The sequence below is a fragment of the Pomacea canaliculata genome, linkage group LG1 (assembly GCF_003073045.1).
Source record: "Pomacea canaliculata isolate SZHN2017 linkage group LG1, ASM307304v1, whole genome shotgun sequence".
In the NCBI taxonomy this organism is placed as follows: Eukaryota; Metazoa; Mollusca; class Gastropoda; order Architaenioglossa; family Ampullariidae; genus Pomacea; species Pomacea canaliculata.
Window position 1 is genome coordinate 9,626,177 of NC_037590.1, and position 20,690 is coordinate 9,646,866.

At 45.4% G+C, this 20,690-nt stretch overlaps 1 protein-coding gene across 1 annotated transcript in view; it reads right to left on the minus strand.

The window, feature by feature from the left end:
• LOC112565972 overlaps positions 1–20,690 on the minus strand; it is a 53,934-nt gene that overhangs the window by 21,898 nt on the left and 11,346 nt on the right. Inside the window, exon 2 of the mRNA XM_025241878.1 lies at positions 10,045–10,275. Coding sequence (XP_025097663.1) covers positions 10,045–10,275 — 231 coding nt within the window. The remainder of the gene's footprint in view (positions 1–10,044; positions 10,276–20,690) is intronic.

Here is a 20,690-nt window from a genome sequence, read left to right on the forward strand (position 1 = left end):
ACGACCAGCCCCAACTAACCAGAGAGAGGGGAGATAAAAAAGCAAACTTCAAAGCGCCATCGCTATTCCATTAGCACAAAGCAGGCCCCGGGTAGCCAGCAGCCAATCTGTTACCTCCCCCTAGCCGGTGCAATCACACTGATGAAAAACCCGAGTCCAAATACTGTTTCCGATGACGGGAGGAAAGAGAAAATGGTTGGACATCGGAGGATGGTTTTGCCTGCGCAACACTGCAGCGAAGGGGGGGCGACTGCAAACTCATTTCTTTAGACCAACCGAGCGTGACGGAGCAACTTTATTCCCGTCTTCCCAGAAGCCTCATAATCCGTCCACCATACTTTAAAAAAAAATCTCTATATACTGAGAGGAGTGGTGCAAAACGGGACGTGAAACAGCGATATAAATTATATAAAATGTCTCAGAAATCGGACAGCATGGGAGCTCGTGTTCTGTTCAACCACCGGTCCAAGCATCTCTGTCAGACCAATGCGCCTCAATAGCGGATTCAGCTGCTGACTCAGTGTAACACGCCCACAACCAGCCACCCAATCAACCACCCTCGTCTGTCAATCTTTTTTCTGATTGAAGCGCGATTGATACCCGGGATCGAACTCACATCAAACGGACGGCAGGTCCTGCCAGAAGCACTCCTCTCTCCATCAAACATCACCTGTGGCGATGATGGAGTTCCAGCCCCTCTCTCTAGCTGCGGTGGAACGATGCCAGCGAATGCCCCTACAATGTCAATATATGGTTTTCGCTCTCTGGGTCAATTCCCCCAGTTTCCTGTCACTGCTGGACATCAAACATAGCGGGCGGGAAAAGCTGAAGTGCTGGTTGCCATATCCTCTTGTCTCTAGGGCTTCAAAGACATCCTTTTCTTTGAAGAAGCTATCAGGCTGTTGTTGGCCGGCTCACTCCCCCTCCCGGCTCTCCCTTTTCCCTTCTATAGGGTCATTATGACGAGGCTGGTTGGGGGGAATGGGATGGGGCAGGAGCTTCTCCAAAGCGCTTGCTCGCAACGGTCTTTGATGCTGATGTAACAGCCAATCAAATGTGTTTATGCAGAATGTCGTTAAAGTTGCATTCCAGCATTTCGACATTCTCTTTACACAAAGCTGCGTGCCAGAGAAAACTCATCCTATGGTTTCCAGAACGGAACCGGAACCGGATCGATAGCATTACTCCGGACTGGACTGGGCTGGATTTATTTGGGGTACTGAAATGGACAGGGTGGACTGATCAAAGACGACTGAGAATGAATTTATCTCAGGACTTGATAAACCCACCTGAAAGACGATCTCAGATTAGAGAAAATCGCATACAAAAACTTTTATTTTTTAAAAAAAGGCTCTCATCTTAAAAGTTTTATGTGTCTCAAATATCACTTCATTCCGGGTATAATTACAGCTCTGTGCTGCAGTGCCGTGGACTCGCTGAAATCTACCTCAGTTAAGAGAACAGCTTCGATTTTTTTTTTAAAAAAAAGCTTAAAAAAGCGACTTTTCAATCACGATTCTCAATCCTCTTGAAAAAAAATATAATCAAGGCAAGTCTCTGAGGGGAAACGACTCTCTGAAGTAATATTTCACACCTTCCACTACTCCCAGCTGTGCACGCAGGCCAGATAATTCCTTTTGTTTTCTTTCAAGCCTGCACGCGCTGCAAGCTCTTGTTCTCTACCTTCCATAAAACATCTCGTGTTCGCCGAGTGCTGTAGACACGAAAGACCATCTGGCACCGACAAAGTGCGTCCCTGACTTGACTCGAGGGTTCGATCGGTCCTAGTACAATGGGAACCGCAGCCACCACCACTCTCCATCACACCCCCGTCCCAACACCATACTGTGACACTCAGACGACATTAGCGTCCACCCAACGTCTCAAGGGCCCCGTGGTCGCTCGCTGAACCCCATCATCATCAACGCAGCTCCTATCAAAAATCCTGCCTCCGCAACATTAGCCAAGTCTTAAGAAGTGTGCCCTGCAAGGGCATCCCTAATTAAAAGAGGTCTTCGGTCAAAGATTTCTCGATGTCATGATTTTATTTAAATTGATTGCTGCTTCAGGAGACCAACCATTGTCATCGGAGATCAAAAGGACAGTAATCAAATTAAAGACCTTCTTGCGAGGGGCCGCAGATGCTGGCGAAAAACCTGCTGCTGCAGAGGCTGCTGGAATGTCTTTCTGACCTTTGCCTTCTACCCGTAAGTGATCAAAGGAGTTCTCATTTTAAGTAAAAAAGCGACATTTTTTCCCATCCTTTTCGACCGGAGGTCTTGGTTGAAGAAGGGGGTATGGTGAGGAGGCGAGGAGGGTTTGGGAAGAAGGTGTCCGATGACTGAGAAGGGATGACATGGAAAACTGGAGGAATGTTTGGGGAATGTCTTTATGAAAAACAATTAAAAAGAAATGAAGTAACAAAACTTATTAAATAAACGCCTGAAGCATTTAAGGTGTCACATCTGGTCTTGAGCCTAAATGCGATTTCCCTAAAAAAAAAAAATAATAATTAATAATCCGCAGAACTGAAATGAGTATCAGAAGAAAGAAACAAGATGAAGAAGAAAGTCCTCATCACATCAGTCGCTGCTGCCATGCTCTAAGATGACCAGTGAATATGCCACCAAAGTGATACGGGTGGCTTAGACGGTGTCTAATGTTTAATGATACGATCGGGTACACCGCAGTACACTGGTGATTTCCCCTCTCTACCCAACAACAACAAAAAAAAAAGAAAATCGACATGGCACATCTTCAAAACCTGTTTACGATAAAAAACACCGACACATCTTTCCATCCTTTTATGAGACTAAGTTGGATTGCCCCACGCAACGCTAATTTGGGAAACGTTAGGCTCAAAAAAAAAAAAAAAAAGAAAAAAAAAAAAAAAAGAAAAATGCAAACTAGCGAAATGTAGATTAGATGACTCCGACACGTGACAAGGACGCTCGATGGAAAGACGACGACCATCAGGAAAAACCGCTTTACGTCTCGGAGAAGCGATCTCACGTCTTGGCTCAACCTTCCAAATTGTCCGTGAAAACCAGAACTGCCTAATCTTAACCCACCGGGATATATTTTTTTTTTCCTTTTTTTGTCACTCCCAATTCAAAACCTAATTTTCCATCGCATTATCAGCACAACAATGTCCATTAGCCTTTGGCAAAGAGAAGGGGCCAAAGGGCGTGAACAGGCATTAAAAAGCGCGCACGTCTGCATGAAAGCCGATTCTGTGACGCTGACAGGCTTCAAAGCGGGAAGTGGGGGAAAGTTATCAACGACATGCACTAACAGTCGGACAGCACGCACAAGCTCGGGGTGCAGGGTGGTCTAGGAGAGAAAGAAGGGGCGAGGGTAGAGGGGTTTGGTGCTACGAGAAGGCACGCATCGATATGCATGCATGCAAATGTGATTTAGATACACGCTGCTTAACCGCATGCTGCAGTCAGCGTGAAAATCAATCTCTGCCCCACCCACATCGCCTCCCACCACCACCACTCTCATGCCAGTGCGCATGCGCTCGTGCGCGCGCGTGTGGAAGACAAGTGTGTAGGCTAATCTGGAGGGAGCTCGTCAGGAAGCAGCGTTTCCTTCACGCCACGAGAAGGGAGTGCAAAGGGAGTGCAGTGGCTGCATGATGGAGTGAGATCGGAGAACAGGGCTGGAGTGGGGGACTACCCATTCCCACTCTTCATTTTCCTATCGCCAATTTTCCCATCTGCATAATTTACGATGTCTGTCACGGAAACCTGCCCAGGACGTCTTCCCTGATTTACAAAAGTTCGATGGTTTCAATGGCTTCGTTATGCCATAACACGTAGGCCTGCATCTTGCACACACACAAAAAAGTTTCATCCTCAATCTACTTTCCGTCTACTTTCAAAATTTAAATGCACTATGCCGTAAGAATTACTGCTCAAAATATACCAGTAGGTCGTAAAAATGCTGCTGGAAACACAACAGACTACTATATGAAATACTGCTCAAAATACATCATATAAAATACTGCTCGAAGTGCACCAGTCGTCTATATCAAATATGATCAAAAGACACCATCATGCCAGACGAAATATGCTCAAAAGACATCAATATTGAGGAGGCAGATAACCGAGTGGTTAAAGTGTACACGCCCAGAGGACCGCCGGTTCGATACTTGTCAGGCGCAGCTGACTCCAATCAATCCAGTTTTTGGAAATGGGGTTGATAAGCGTGTTCTGAAGCAAGGGAATGTATTTTTTCTTCTTCTGACGTGGAAATCCACCACGCTGGATAAAATATAGATAATCCTGGGTGGAAGGGTAGTTTGGTTTTTGTTTTGTTGTCGCTCCGCAACGTTTTAACCACTCTGGGTAAAATATTTTTCGTAGAAGATGCTGACTGTCCAGACAAAGGAAATTTTAAACTAAAAACTCTCTCCGTTTTTTTTTTCTCTCTCCCTCAAACATCCTTCCCCCATATTCAAGAAGAGACAATTTCCCAGCTGGGCAGTTTGAACCACAGCGACGATAATGATTACACATTTACCCGAGTTAGCGGCCCTATTAGCAGCTGTCGGTATCACACTGTGTCCTCTGATAATATTCAAAATAACATGAGGAAAAGGGGCGGAGGAACATCTGGCTGTGAAATGGTCCCCTCGGATGAGAAACGGATATGAAGCGAGCAAAGAGAGGCACTGACAGACAAACAATAAGGCTAAAGACGAGAGGGCAATGAGACACTTAGCCAGATGCCACTCACAAGTAAAAATAGGAAAAGAAAAACTGAGCCTGAAAAAGCTGAGAGAACAAAATAAAAAAGCAGAGAAACAAACAAAAAAAAAAATTACCAACAAACAAAAGGGTAGACCAACACAAAAAGAGTCAGCAGGTAGCCGAACGCACTGACTGACACACTAAACAACAGACAATGAGCAGAGAGATGGGATGAGACCGGGATGGTGTGTTGGAGTGGTGACAGAGAAGCAGAGAGCTGGAGAAAAAAAGAGACTGAGAGAAGCTGTGTGGTATAGCTACTGGGACTGTACTGTCCAGCAGATGACTGGACAAAAAGCGTTCGGCCGGCCATTTGTCATTCGCGGTGCGCACGCTAGAGAACATCTTCAGGGGCCGCAACCCTCATCACCTCCCACGCATCATCCTCCGGTCGCTGACAGATTCCGTCGGCGGGCCCGGAGAAGTTTGGGGGGTTGGGGCGAGCATCAGTTTCCAATCAACCCTGAAATCTCCCATCTTGCGGCGCGCAGACTGCCTCCCTCGCGCTGCCAGCCCCGTGGGGCCACGGGTCCTGGAGGACAACGCCGATGGAACCCTATTACCTGGTAATACATGAGATAAATTACTAGCGGACCTTAGAGACCGAGGACCATGACAACGACCAGTTAACTGTCGATCGGCAGCCACACCCACCTCGTCCTCGCTTCCTTTCGCCAAGAGTCTCTCCCAGCCCCCACCTCTAACAACAACAACTTAATGTCGCTAAACCTCTGCCTGGGGAGAAAAGAACCGCCATATTGATTTCTTGGGGAAAAAATGCGCCCTAAGCAACCAAAGACATGCTGAGGTGGAAGCTAGCGAAAGTTTGGACAAGATTGGTTAAAAGATTCCAGCAAATTACACAGGAAACTAAACAAGTCGATTTGACCGTTATGTTCTATTTTGTGTGACAAGGGCTGGCGGAGTTGACGGTGGTTCTTATTTTCTCTGTCGTCTGTAATGTTCACACGATCCGAAAGAACGGTTGACAGATTTTTTTTTTTAATGGTTAAAAGAGAGGTTCTTTTCAAATATAGTTATCTTTTCGTAGCGGCTTGACAGCGTCCTCGGTGGGGCTAGTTGTCTTCTTGAAAAGAAAGTGTCCATCAGAAAAGAAAGCACAGCTTTAGTCTTGCTCTTGTCCACAAACATCGCGAGATCCATTGTCTGATATTTCTATCACGGCAATCATGTTTATAATTTAAACCACAAGAGGGCGCGACGATCGCGAGACCGCCAGGCAGTCCATATCGTGTGTCAGGGAGTCGAGTCTTGGTGAGCAGAACTGTCTTCCAACCGCACTTGGCAGAAGGAAGCTCGGCACTCACTTTCTGACGACCACATGAAAGGTAATTGCGTTCCTGTGCACAAAAAGCAGGTGAACAGTCGAGTGGTTTGAACCAAGTGGCTGCCGGATCTCACAAATTGCTGCTTTCACTGGCCCCAGTTCGTGGTATCGCAGCCCCCTTTTTTTGATTGCTCGCACTGTGAAGAGCTCCCTTGAACTCCACATTATGGACATGTAAAAAAAACTGATTTAAAAATAAACAAAGAACACAAAACGCATCTTTATTTGAAATTATAAAAGTTATACCGTTGTCTGAGTTTAGAAAGAACAAATAAATGGAGAGGGGTAAACGAATATTAAAAAATGTTTCTCAAGACTTAAGAAAGTAGGACAGCAGGAGTTTCTGGTTATTACTGAAAACCGCGATGAAAGCATTTTAAAAAACTGATAACAAATATTTTTTAATCACAACACTCAATGCAAATACAATAATAAAAGAGCCGCAGAGGTGTCTGGTTATCACTTGGAACAAAAGTTCTCGTGTCGAGACTGAAGTGGACAGATTTTTCACACATGCTGTCTCTCCCCACCTCCCTCCCTCTTCCTGTCTATGGGAATCAATGGAAAGTGAATGGGGGTGTCGTTTCGGGAGAGACGGAGGGCAAAGGGGTGGCTACATGACTCAGCGTGATAACAGAGCTGGCAAGAAGGAACAACCTGTGCTTAATTTGGCGGGCAACAGCAGTACCGGTCTGGACGGGAAGTCTGGCAGGGCCGGAGCCCCAATTATTCCTATCTCCCGCTTCCAATACTTTCCAGTTCATTAGACATATGCTTGTGAGAGCTGAACATTTTAAAAAAGAAACTTTCGTCCATTTTCTACTGGTCCAGCTTCGCTAGAGAGATGAACGAGGTCTTCGTTGGGCAGGCTACAATGACAGTTGAACTCTGCCGGCCTAATCGTTTATAAGTGAAATTATTGCACAAGCGAAGGAAGATTTGTATCTCCGTTTCATTTGTTTCATTCAACTCTTTAGGTTGACATCAAACACCTTTCTCTCGACAAGAGCTGCGCCAACAAATGAATAATCATTGATTCGAGAGAGCTGGAAGAGGAAATGTCCTGTGAAGGAGATCACAACAGTGGACGTTCCATCGTGAAGTAGTTTGCATCCCGTAGCATCGGTGATAAAGAACAAACAAAGGGAAGTAAAAATTCGGTTGTTTAAACTTTGTGCACGGGATCATTGGTTTGTTAGCACAAACTAATGGCCACAAACCGCAAGAAACTTGTCGGAACAGACGTGGTGTGACATGTACATAGTTCGATGCACAGGATGTCTGACTAAGCTCATCGTGACACCCACACACACATGATCAGAAGAAAAGCTATAATAGGACAGTTTAAGTTCGTGTGGAGAAGCCATAGTCAGCTATTGAAAAGAAGAAAAGATTTAATCGGCGGAAAAACCGAAGACTGCGGCAGTATTGTACGCCCCCATACCAACGAAAGAGGTGCGACTGAGGTTACTTGCAGAAATTGGAAACTCGGCCATTTTCCTAAACAAAAATGCTGCACTGAACTAGAAGGCGCAGAAAAGCTGGCACAGCAAAGCATGAACCATGCTGCACGGTAGTTTGATGACTAAATCGAAGCAGTCAGCTAAAACGTGCTTGTACTTTAAGTAAAGTTTAGTACAATGCCTGTCACGTGGTTAGCGTCTTCCATTGTATGACATACCTGACCCTCTAGGTCACCAATGAAAAGTTTTTAAGACTTACTTTAACTCGCTAGAGGTTGTTACCTCTGTGATTAAAGTGCTGGTTCTGTTGTGAAGTTCCCCGGCTTGCCAAGCGCCCCCATAATTACAGGCAAAGCGACGAGGAATGTACAGTGAACCAAAGTAACCATGACATGGAGACGCTCGTGACAAATGGCTTGCTGTTGGTAATATGTCCAGACTCATTGTGAAGACGGTTTGCAGACCGGACCCCAGCTTGGCAAAACCCGGGGGAAGATTGACTACCCTTCCTTTACGGTAGGCACCAGATGCACACTGGGTCCTAGCCCCCAAAGGTCAACAAGCAATTTATTTTTAACGCACCCCCTTTCTCTCTCCCCAAAAAAGAAAAAAAAAATAAGCCCCCAAATTTTCCAACTGAAAACTATATTTTGTGGATGGAAGAGACGAAATCTTCAGTCAGATGAACTCGCTTCGAGGCGGTACTCTTGGTCCCTCCCAGGCCCCACACCTCCCTACTGCCATCTGTCTTGTGGTGATAACTGCATCAGCGCTTTTCAACCATAACAGTGCCTCGGGGATATGCTCTCCTCTCTGCTGGAATTCCCTGAAGCGCTTCCAAGATTTATAGACCAACCTCCTGAGTGCATTTTTTTAATACAAAGACAGGTTTTTATCAGGCTATAATAATAATCATTATTCACCAATCCAGTGCAAACACCCAAGTCCTCCATCATCAACATTCACAGGCATGCAAAGAAGGAGGTAACAATTATGATGCTTTAATATGTCTGAAGTTATCAATGTGCGCGATGTGAGTGAAGGTCTGTTAACATCTCATCCATTACCACACATCTTCCCACAGGACCACAGATTAAGGGATGCCCCTACATCCACTCTTTTAGCCGCCATCAACACACAATGGTCTTCATCAAGGACAGCTGCGACTGTGATAGTTCCAGAGCCCAGGGCCTAGCCTAACTCCATCCTCTGTTAATGGGTGACAATAACAGTTTCTACGACTGAGTGACCAAGAAGCTGAGCAACATGTCATCAGACCAGTTTGCATACAAAGCTAACGATTTATTTGAACAAGGGTAGCTTTTTACTGTCGAAGCACAGTGGTCCACCATGTCTGAAGTGGTCCACCATGTCTGAAACCATGTCTAAAGATCGATATCTGGAAGACGGAACCCAGCCCTCTCCACAAGTATGTAACCGCCCTACTACAACTTCAGGCACTAATAAATATCTCAGCCGTCTCTCATGTCCTGCAGTAAAGTACTGAGGACCTTGCAGAACTTAATCTCACAAGATTATGTTCGCCTGTCCTTCAAGTTACCATTTCGGAAGCTGTTCAAGCACAGCAGGACCAGTCCCGACTGCCATCATGCCGCTAACAAACTGGTCACTAACGTCTCAATTTTTTCCATTAACCTTTCGTCCGCAGGTCACGGAAGACTAACATGATGGTGATGCCATTCGTTCTCTAGGCTGCTATTATCTTAGGAAGGTCCACGTTCGAGAAGCGCTGTTCATTCATAATCGATGAATGAAGCAAGTATGAACGTTTAATACCAAACCTCAGACAATCCCCTCGCTCCCACCTTCTCACTCCTTATCTCTCACAGGTACAGGGGTAATTAGATTTTCCCAAGGGGCCGGATCTGGGAAACTAAGGTTTTACTCAATTTCTTCTGCGCAGAAGCTCCCCACCCCCTTTCATTTGGAGAAGCCGTTAGCATTTTAGAACGGAGAAAAAACTGCATCCTCCGACGTACCCAATAAAGTTTACGAACTTCCAGTAGACGAAAAGAATGTTCCTGCCAAACTTGGTGAGGAATACACAAAAGGTGTCAATTTACATATATATCACAAAAAACACAGATAAACATCTCTAAACACTATTAATAAAAGTCAACCACACCAACACCGGTACAAAAACAAACTAACCAAAAAAAAAAAAACCCCGCGCACTCAGGTGTAAAGGCTGAGCCACCCGGTCTGTCATCTCTCAAATAGAAGGGAACAGTCCGTAAACAGCAACGGGAGGAGAAAGGAAAGTGCTGTGAAAGGATAAGGCAGGGAGGGGATTTGTACAGTTATTCTCTTGAGACCTGAAGCAGGCCCGTCAATTCTGAATGCTTACCTCTATGGAAGAATTTTTATTTGAAACTCAAGAACGTGCGAGCGAACAATATTCTTTTCTCGAGTGTGGGGACAGCACAGCAAGACATCGGCCTGAAGGACTACTCACCATTGTGGAAGACTTTTCGTTCCCGGATGAGCGTGCCCAGCGTGTCGTAGATGAGTTGTTGCGAGGGCAGCGACGTGTTGTGGTACCACCGCTGCAAGCGAGAGCGGATGGACTCCAGGGTGGCCGGGTGGCCGGCATTGTTGAGCTCCGCGATGATCAGGCAGAGGGAGTCCGGCAGCGGGATGAACTGCGTCTGCGGGATCACCTGCATCTCGATGCCGTTCACGTCACCTGCAACAGTCATCAGGTCCCCGACCATTAGGGGTCTCTTGCGCTCACCCGACCCCTACCCCTCCAACCAGCTCCTATCAGCACCATGTTGTTTTTCTTCATGCGCATATGAAAATAGTCCACCTCCGTGTCGTCACTATATCACGAATGAACATGGAAAACGGAAGCTGGGGAAGGGGACTCCACAAGGGCTGATAATTTATATTCCTAATCCCGTACTCTCAAACGACAATCGCATGAGTAATGACGACTAACAGAAACAGCGAATTAAACAAAAATAACGAATTGTTATTTACTGTTTATTGAGCTTATTCCCGGAGTATGTGTTTCACAGTGCGTAGCAAATTTTAACTGGACACAATGTCGATTATGACATTATACAGGAGTGAAATATACATATATATAAAATACTAAAGAATATATAAAACAGAAGGTGTAGGTTCGCAGCAGTCTCATATTTGACAGTGGTCATGGTTAAGAAGGTTCTAGAGGCCGTGTAGGTGACGTGTGGTGCTTCATTAATTACTCGTCTGGAACTAAAAAACATGCTTGGATGACCGCCTATGTGGGACAAAAGTCCTTTTCACCAACACCAGCGTTTCTCATTGCGCAATGTAGGACTCGCGCTAGGGGAGATAACCCATGTCGTGCCGGAGGTGCGCAATTTCCAGGTGCGCGCGCAATCTCGGCGGAGACAACTGTGAACCGCCGCGTTCTCCTTTCTTCTCCGGTCGCTGAATCTTCTTTCTGCTTCGTCTCCGTTATCGCTGGCCTCGCAGGCTGACAAGATGATGAAGGGAAGGACTGAAGGCTGGTTACAGGCGACTCCAGGTTCGTGCCGTTTCCATTAAGCCAGATTACTCCGCGCACGACTGGTCTGCCTGCAGCACGATATGAAACTGTAGCAAGTCGGGGTGGAGGTAGGGAGCGGGTAGTTAAGGGTTGGGGGGGGGAAAGGGAATGTAAAGCATCAGCACGCTTGCCTTGATGCAGACGTGGACGAAGTGGGTCAACGGGTCAGAAGTCCTTTTTCTTTTCCTCCTGGGTCACGGTGTCCAAACTATGACCCTGCAAGTCATCCAGCTGAGTATGCTGACGGATTCTGATCTCGTCGTGGGTCGCAGTGGCCGAACTTTGACCTTGCAAGTCATTCAGCCAGGTTCTTTCCGAATGCACGAGATTTCTAGGTTCAGTATGGGAAGTTGGGAGAAGGAGATATAAATCCGTCTTCACTATCGATCACACACCGTAAGATTTCGAGATTTTTTTTTTTTGTTGCGAGATTGCATTTCACGGCCTGTCAGCCTGAAAATTATTGGATTCAGATCAACAATACGCTCTCCTTTCGAAAAGTTCTTCCTTGTAAACCCAAATTTGGTAACTACTTTAACGGCGCAATATCCCCTTCCACAAACATTCCTCCTTAAAAAAAAAACACATCCACCTTTAAAAAAAAGTTGTTACCCACAGGGAAGGAAAAGTCAAACACCATAACCACGTTTTATGCTGGTCCTACTCTGACTGCCTGGCTGCTCGCCATCAGACTTTACTGCCCAGCTTCCTGCTTGCACTGCACATTGCACTCGGTGTTCTCCACCAAAGAGATGCAGGCGGTAAACGGACAAAAACCTGACCGATTCTTCTCGCGGTTATGAGCAAAAGACAACAGGGAGACAGGATTATGTTTGCTTTCGGTATTCACGCGCCATTCCTTAAACAACAACCAAAAAAAGTTCCAGGGTTTCTCGTTCCCTTGTCGGCATTTCCTGCTACAATAAAATAACAGGACGCTTGGGAAATACAAGAATGGTTACTTCAGCCCAACGGCTTGCAAGTTCAGTGACGCGTGCAAGGGAGTGACAGAGTTAATGTAACTCACAGTCTCTTGCAAAGGCCGGGAAACTATAAATAAGGAAAGAGAAAACGTTTATGAACCACCAAAGATCAGAACCCTATCGGAACAATGAGGCAGCCAGTATTTGTCAAACACGCGGTTTCTTGCCAAAGGAGTGAGAGGGAGTGTGAAAAGGAAGGAGGAAAATAGAAGAAACAAATTAAAATGTAACTGCAAACGAGTTTATTGCATGTTGTTTTTTTTCCCCACCACCATCCTGTAGGTTTATCCAATATCTTTCCTTAGTCTAAGAATTTCAATTAGAAAGGAGAGCCTGAATAACAAAACCCGTGTGTCACGTGTCATTGTCTCATTCTGCTTTATCTAACCCAGGTCATGGGCCGTATCGTGAAACGTTTTCATTATGCGAAAGGGAAAAACTTTTTTACCGGCAAATTGAGAAAGCACCTGCGCTCATTTATATAATCAGGGCTTCTGCTAAGGCTAAATTCTTTGAAAGATTTCCCTGTTCTTCGCACAACTTTGAATTGACCCCATTGACGAAAATTGAGGGGGTCCTTCGAACTTTTAATGCGTACTGTACGCTATTTTTTGCCCTGATAATGTAAAGTTTTCGAAGAAGCTGGCCACTATTTAAACTAAAACCCTTCTGCTTAATGTTTGGGTTAAAGGAGTAAAAAAAAGTGTTTTAATTTTGTCTCAAAATTTCACATAATCTGTAAAAATGTTTTTAAACTTCTTTCGTTAAGTCCGGAAAGGATGGCATTTCATGGAAGGATGGTGTGTTGACAGTCTGTGAAATAAGCTGAGTGTATTGGATCGTTACTCAAACAAATACCCTTTTCTCCATCCCCCAAAAAAAGTTTTAAAAGAAAGAGAAAAGGGTCAGCCTGACCAAAGTTTGATTCACTATCTACTGTCGGTCTGTCCATTCATCACGGTGGCTAATATCGCCGCTCCCCAGTTGCGGTTATAGGATTTCATTGACGGGCAAAAATTGGCGGAAGGGATGTTCTCAGTTCTGAAAAGGAGGAGGGTGACAAACACACCAGCATCACTGCTGGGTTGGTGCCCTGGAAGAAAGGGGACGTCCAGCTCTCTTCTTCTTCAGCGGTCCAAGAGCTTGCTTGTCAGACCTCTAGTTTTGTTGTTAGTATGGAATGGGCATGCCCAACAAACCAGAGACACACAAATCACAAACGCTCGGTCCCATAATGTCCTGTCTGACAGGCAGTGAAACCTCACCAATGTCACGCTCCGACCGCAAATCATCCTCACAATAATACATTCCTGACAGCAGTCCATCTTCAGCAATGTCATGATAGCCATAGAAAACTCCACGACGCTGAATGCCAAGTCAACTGTTCTTTAGCGTCTTTCATATCGAATTACACCAAGCTCCATATGACAAGATACATCCCTTCTTCACGGATGATGCATTCGTGGCATCCTTTAACATGTTTACGGCAACGAGGCCTGTCACACCAGCAGATCTTCAAGTGTTCTTGGCCCACAATGTAAAGGACGATGAAGACGAAGAAAACACTGGATTAAAAAAAAAGTCCATGAAAAATGCGATATTCCTCCACATAAAAACTTTGGACGTTGACAGAGTTGTTGCTGAGCTTCGACACATGCGAACGCCATCCTGTCAGCACGACAACACCCAGAAGCTTGATGCTAACCTCGTGACCTTTCAAGTCACCACAAATGTCAACCACTGACTGATACTGAAAAGGTGCTTTTCAATTTATTTTAAACTCTGTCTTTCAACAAAGTTATCTGTATAACCTTGCGTACAAATGTCTACCGGGATTAGTAACTGATTTCCACGTCCGCTGAGGCTGTTTAACGACAAAGACGAACGGACATTTCAGTTAATTATTTTCTCCGTTTTATTTCGACAGGTGTCAGGCAATGTCATCCACTGACATTTCGTTTTTCCTCTCTATATGCCTATTGAAAGTACGCACTACCCCAGTAAGGTCGAAACAAGTTCAAAATAGAAAAATTGTGAGGCCTTCTTCTCAACTACAGTACACTTCACAGTCAATTACCCAAAGAAAAAGCTTGTCAACTTTTTGCTCTTGGTCAACCCTCGCTTGCTATACAAGAAACCCGTGGCACATCACTCACCTGGACTGGAGTGAAACTTGGTAAATGCTTAGCTCTTTGCTCAAGAAGGCAAATTGAAAGAAATGTACTTGCTCGTCCTTTTTCTCACCAAAGCCAATTGTGAGCGCAGTTCACGACAGCGCAGGAAAAAGGTAACCTTAAAAAAACTTAGACAATTTATTACCAGTACTGCGCGAAATGTTATATTCAAGTTCACTGTCTTGCGTATCTGATATTGTAACAATTAATTAAGAGAGACATCACGAAGCCTACCATGCGAAAGAGAATTGTAAGTGGTTCAGGGTGCAGCGTATACAAGACTCTCTCCCTTCTGCAATCAGTCATCAGTTTAGCTGCTGGATTGGCCAGAGGATATTTTCCAGTCAATTGCCCGAGTAAGCCTCGACGAACAGACCCTTCAGCTTCAGCTCCGAAATCGACTTAAAAAAATGTTCAGCACCCCTGTGCGTCATCACGAAACCCAAAGACGTTTGAGGATGGCGATCCGCGCCGCCAAGTGGCAGCTCTTGAGAAATTCTGTGGCAGCAGCTAGTGGGGGAAAAACTCGCGAAAAATCTTTCTACCTAGTGATGTAACAGCTGTATCCATTCGGCTGACTAGTGAGGACATTTTTGTTCCAGCTGTTATCTATCTATCCGCTGACAAATGATGATTTTGTTAGTCCTTGGCTGAGGATTCGTCAGCTGTGATTGGTTACAAACAGGGCACTTCGAATGTCTGTAGTTACCCGTACCTACACTGGCTAGTGATACTAGTGGTGGTTACAAACTGGTTACCTTCAAGTAGTAGTTTAATTCTTTTACAAATAAGATACCTGCGTGGTCTTGCTCACCTCTTATGTGGAATATAGAGAGGTTTCAGCATGACGCATTTAATACCAGTCATGGTATCAGACGCCATTTTGGTAGTTCAGCTGTCCAAAAAGTGCGATTAACATGTCGGTTGAATGCGCTTAAGATTAGGTTTTCGTGTATGCCAAATCCCTCTTCTCTCAAGCCGTTGGAAATCACGGTAAGGATTACCAGTGGAGCGACTTTGTCACAAATGATTACTAGCTCCACTCGTCTTCAATTACCAAGATGGTGTCTAGTGGTGACTCGGCTACAGTATACTCCTTGGTCTCAGTAAGCTCACATCATATCAGTTGGAAACTCCATCTATGCAGAAATACGCCTGAGCCTTCAAACGAGGGCTGGATTTGTTGTCACGCGCCATGGATCACGGGTTAGCCCGCGGGTTTCCTAGACTTGCCTAGTCACGCTGTGTGAGCAGGACAAAGCACGAAGCCAGCATCACTGTGCACTCATTGTCAGCTCCGGATATGCAGCGACATTAAGTCATTAACCACCTCACACACCTGACGGGGAATGCACACGGCACACTCAACAGGTGCTTTCTGGTTGAACAGGTGCGGGGGGTTCTAAAGCAGTCGTCTGTAACGTGTTATACTACACGGGATAGTTAATGGCCAGACAGCAGAAACTATACCTCTTCTTCTTTCTTTTTTTTTTTTTTATCGCCTTTTCTGCTATTTGCAAAGCTTATGAAACGTGAGCTTTACAGTCCACACTTCATGACTGTCGGAACACAACAGAAACTGCAGACCACCCATGGAAGTATTGCGTATCGGCGGTAAATATATAATTCTTCGCAAACCTGTCATTCAGAACGAAGCTATAATGTTTAACCACGATGAATCTGTTGGCCAAGCACACACAAACACACACACAAATCAAATTACTAGGACTCTCGCCAGCTTATTCATGGCGGAAGGAAATGTTTCTTCACAAAAAAAAACTAAAACGAAAACAAACTTAATCATGTGGATATTTCCATTCCCTGTAAAAAGCACTGGACGTAAAAACAATTTCTTCCTTGCAAGCAAAATTTACCCCAACCTCTAACTTTGGAATGTAAATGCCCGTGACCTGTACCAATATAAATATTTCTACACCTTCAACAATGATGGATGGATCTGTAAGATATCTATCGATCAGCTTTTTCCCATCAATCTGAACAAATAGGAAATCTGCCAACACTTTTCACACATCTACTGCAATTTTCCCCCGCCCAGCAGCTTCTCCCACCCCTCAATAGCCACTCATCTTCAGCCTCATATTCCAGAAGACGGAGGTTCTGTTTCCAAAGCGCCTGCAGCCTCGTCTTGGCTGAATGCTTGTCGATCCTTTCCGCAGCACCAAAGCGTGATCCATATAGATGGTAAACATACTCACCCTCTCGTCCCGCGCCTACGATCGTTGGGAAAAACACAGGCCGACGATCCAAGCTCTCCGAGCAGCTCTTTGATCTTCTCCCCCACTGCCCTCCCTTCCAGCTCCCTCCCCTCCCAACAAAAACCCGAAAATAATACACGAAAGTATTTCTTTTCCCTTCAAATGCCCGCCTCTTACACTGGCCTGTGTATTCAGATGCCCTCGGCCAGAATACACTACTCAAGACAGTTATAAGTATATAGAAATTGCAGCTGTCCTGAGGTATTTCAGGTATGAAATAACAAGAAAATGAGTTCCTGGTTAAATTTATGGATTGGCAAGGCTCCTTTCTTTGAGTGACGCAGCGCTGGTCGGAGTGACAGAACGGGGGGAATAAAAGACGGGAACTCGGTTCTCAAGATGGCATTAGCGTTCCTTACGAACGGCAAACGGTCAAAGGCGCAGTGTTTGTGCTTGAGAGTTGTCGACCAATTTTGTTTTCCCTCCATCCATCATACAGAAAGGTAATCGATGAACAAATACGCGAGGCTGAAAACGCCGGACTCCTGAATGATGAATGCACCAATCTCGCCGTCCGCGATTGGCACGTGAGCATGCACGCACGCGGACAGCACGATGTAGTTATAACTCAGACTATACTGGGTGTGGACGTAGAGGAGGCCAGTTTACACCAGTAACAGCATGAAGGAAGAATATTTGTGTATATATATTTGTATAAATTTGTACATCCGGGAAGAAAAATAAGCCAATCAAAACTCGCTAAAAATAATTATGTGCTGATGTTTCAAAATGAAAAACAAATCAGAAACCACTACTAAACATTTATTAACAACCGAAACTGGTAAAAAAGCCTTTTCAAGATCAAAGAAAGAGCGAGGATTTACATCTTTCGTCATGCAGCGGATATCATCATCGTCGTCGTCGTCGTCGTCATCATCACTCTCGGACTTGGAGCAAGCCGGCTCGATGGCAAGACCCGCCAGTACTAATCATCGGGATAGGATGGGGCTCGACGAGATGCATCAACGAAAAGGCATGCCATCGAAGCCGATCTTTAAAAATATCGAGAGTAGTCAACAGACCAAATCTGTTTACAAAATCTGCCTGGTAAATAATTTAGTCTTCAAGCTGAGAGAACTGTCACGGTTGTTTATAATGTGTGATAAATTTCTTACTTCCACAGACGATCGCCCCGTCACGGATGCATGTCTTGGAAACAAAGTCTTCGGGCTCCCACACAGCAGACCTCCCACAACCAGAAGATAAGGATGTCACCCCCATTACTTCGCATGGACAGTCAGTGCGATGTAGTCTTTTCGCATCGTTAAGCTATCAGGCACCAACCTGACAGCAAAAAGGTGTCGGACTCTTCAGTAAGAGTTAATCCTTCATGGTCGGTTTACAGCCTCAAAGTCTAGCAAGAGAAGCCCGTCTCACTTGTGATTTGCCCTTTTATCTATTTCCTTTCTCTTATCGCCGACTTGCCGCTTCAGTGGTTTTGAAAGCAACGCAGACTTCGGTCGTGACGTGTGCCGCAGACGGCCAAGCAGACGTTCCTTCTCCGAAGATTTTCAGGGCATGCCAAAAAATTGGCCGAGGTTCCTATTTTTGCTCATTTGAAAGACCCTTCTTAGCCAGTCACATTTCTCACTTTTTGTGCAAAGTTTCTGGAAGTTAGTGCAAGTCTCAGAACTTTTTAAAATTCAGTGAACGTTCAACGTCATCTACCCGGAGAAGAACCTCGAAGTTTTTGTTTTTGTGCCTAAGCTAAAAAAATAAATGCAATCTCCTATATAATCGTTTAAAGACCGCTATTCGCTTAAATTATAATGGTGATCTACGTTGTTCGAATAGAGAAAATTATAATAAAATAACATTCCCATATCTTGAGCCACTTTACAAACGATTTCTCGTATATTCTCGATTTATCATCGTCTACAGACATCAGACTATGATGGCCAACCAGTGCTGGGACGGTAGGTGGCGCAGTGACTAAAGCTCCTGTCACCACAACAGTGACAGTCGGGTGGTTTCGACTGCCGACTAACCTTCTCTCTGAAGGTGACACCTGTTTACAAGGCTGACCGAGGATTATTTTATCCGAGTACATGTACTCCAATTTCCTCCACCCGGTGTGCGTGTGTGTGTGAGAGAGAGAGAAAGAAAGATAAACAGAGTAGTTGTGATCTGACTGTAAATGAATTTGTAAAACGCATTTGCTGATAAATGTGAGCTCGTGCCCGCCTTTCTTGGTGTGATAAGTGCTCTGAAAATAAACATGATTAGAAAAGCAAAAAAATATATTATCATGTCCGCTTTATCCGGAACCGGTAAACAGTCACACGAATCCTGTTTGAGTTTCTGCACTCTACATGATCCTCCCAACAGAAGAGCTGGTGTGTCATCTGCCTGGATGTCCTTCACACTGGAGCTGGGTGGGACCTCTGCGATAACGCCATCAGCGCCGCTGGCAGCGAGGAGAAGGTGAGTGGGTGGCACCCGGCTTGACGCCTGTAATCACGGCCGTCGCTCGCCGCCTGAGCTCACAGCCAGCGTGACGCGCCGGGCGCCGACACAAATCCTCCGAAATCAAGGGTGCGCAACCTCCAGCCGCACGTTAGATTGACAAAGCACGCAACCTGTCACCAGTTATGTCATCGGCTTACACGACATCGTGAGCTCCACGGGGTCAGAGGTGACAGCCGGGGACTTGGGCTGCCAGGGAGCATGCGTGGCTGGGAACGCAATTGAGGTGTGTGAAGGGGTGGGGGCGAGGGGTCAAGACGCGGGGTTGGAAGAAAGAACAACAAAAAGTGAACAAAGGAAGATTATGGGAGAGAAATAGATCGTGTGTGTGTGTGCACTCGAGAGTGCGAAGGACCAAGGGCTGATAAAACAAGGGACAGATGGAACATTGCGACACTAAGCGAGTTAATACGAGACCTGTCTGTCACAGCACGAGTATGCACTGCTGTGAAATTAAAGTTGGGGGAAGGGGAACTTGCAAGTGAGGATGATAACAAGTTGCTAAAGCGAAACAGGGAAACGAGTCCTCCCTATTTGCGTTTGTGTGTCCCCAATCGCCGAGGTTGTCCGGAGGCGCAGCGGTTAGCGCCTCTCATCAATAAAGAGTGAGGGTTGGGTGTCCTGAGATTCAGCTCTCGTCTCGGGCATGCTGTTCTTTCTCTGCATGTGTCATCCGTTTACAGGGCTGGCTACTTAGCCGTGATATAGTTAGCTTGGCCACCTCCTCCATCGCTATCATGACCATCGTAACCTCCTTTTCATCGGTGGAAGGAGAGACTCACACGCAACTCGGGCTTTGCGGACGACCTCGATCTGATGGCAAGACCTAACCAATGGACAGTGCAAGCTGCATAAAGCATGGAGACCAGCCTTGACAAGACCAAAAATCAACAGCAACAACAAAGTAAAAGTTGACAAAAAGGAGCTTTACAAAGACTACAGATGCACTTAATGACATTTGAGCCAAGACCACAACCGCGACGGCAGCAATGGCCAGACTGGCTTTCGCAAGGAAGCTCCATCAGGTTTGCTACAAAGTACAGACTACAAGTACCTCGTATTTCCATCCTGCTGCACAGGTGCAAAACGTTGACTCTGCAGATAGATACGAAGAGATACTGACATTCGACATCAAGTGACTGAAGAGGTTACTCCGACTCTCGAACACAGACCCTTAAGACACGAGCGACCTCTTCTCGCAACAGGGAATCAGCCCAAGTTTGTCTGGTTCACCCAGGAAAACCCAGCACAACACTAAGTCCATCCTGAAGTACCATGGAAGCGGTGCTGAAGGGTAGGGGTGGGAAGGGTTGACGAGGAGAAAGGAATGGAGTGATGGTTCCACGGACCTTATGCCAGACTTTTCTTCCGTTTGCAAGTGACCAAAAAATCTGGAATCTTTGAACTTGGGGAGAATAAGCATTTAACTTATGTGTCGAGTGTGTGGCAGGTCTCTTTCTTTGATAATTGTATTAATGTCAGTTTAAATAACTAAAATGACAATGCATGCAAGTATAGTTAACCATTTCTGCAAGACTATAAGACTAAAAACACAACGAACCAGCATCAGCCTCTGATCACATGATACCACTCAAGGTATGTATAAAGATTTCACGAGTATGTAAACTTCACGTTGCTGTCCCTTTAGAAACATTAACGATATT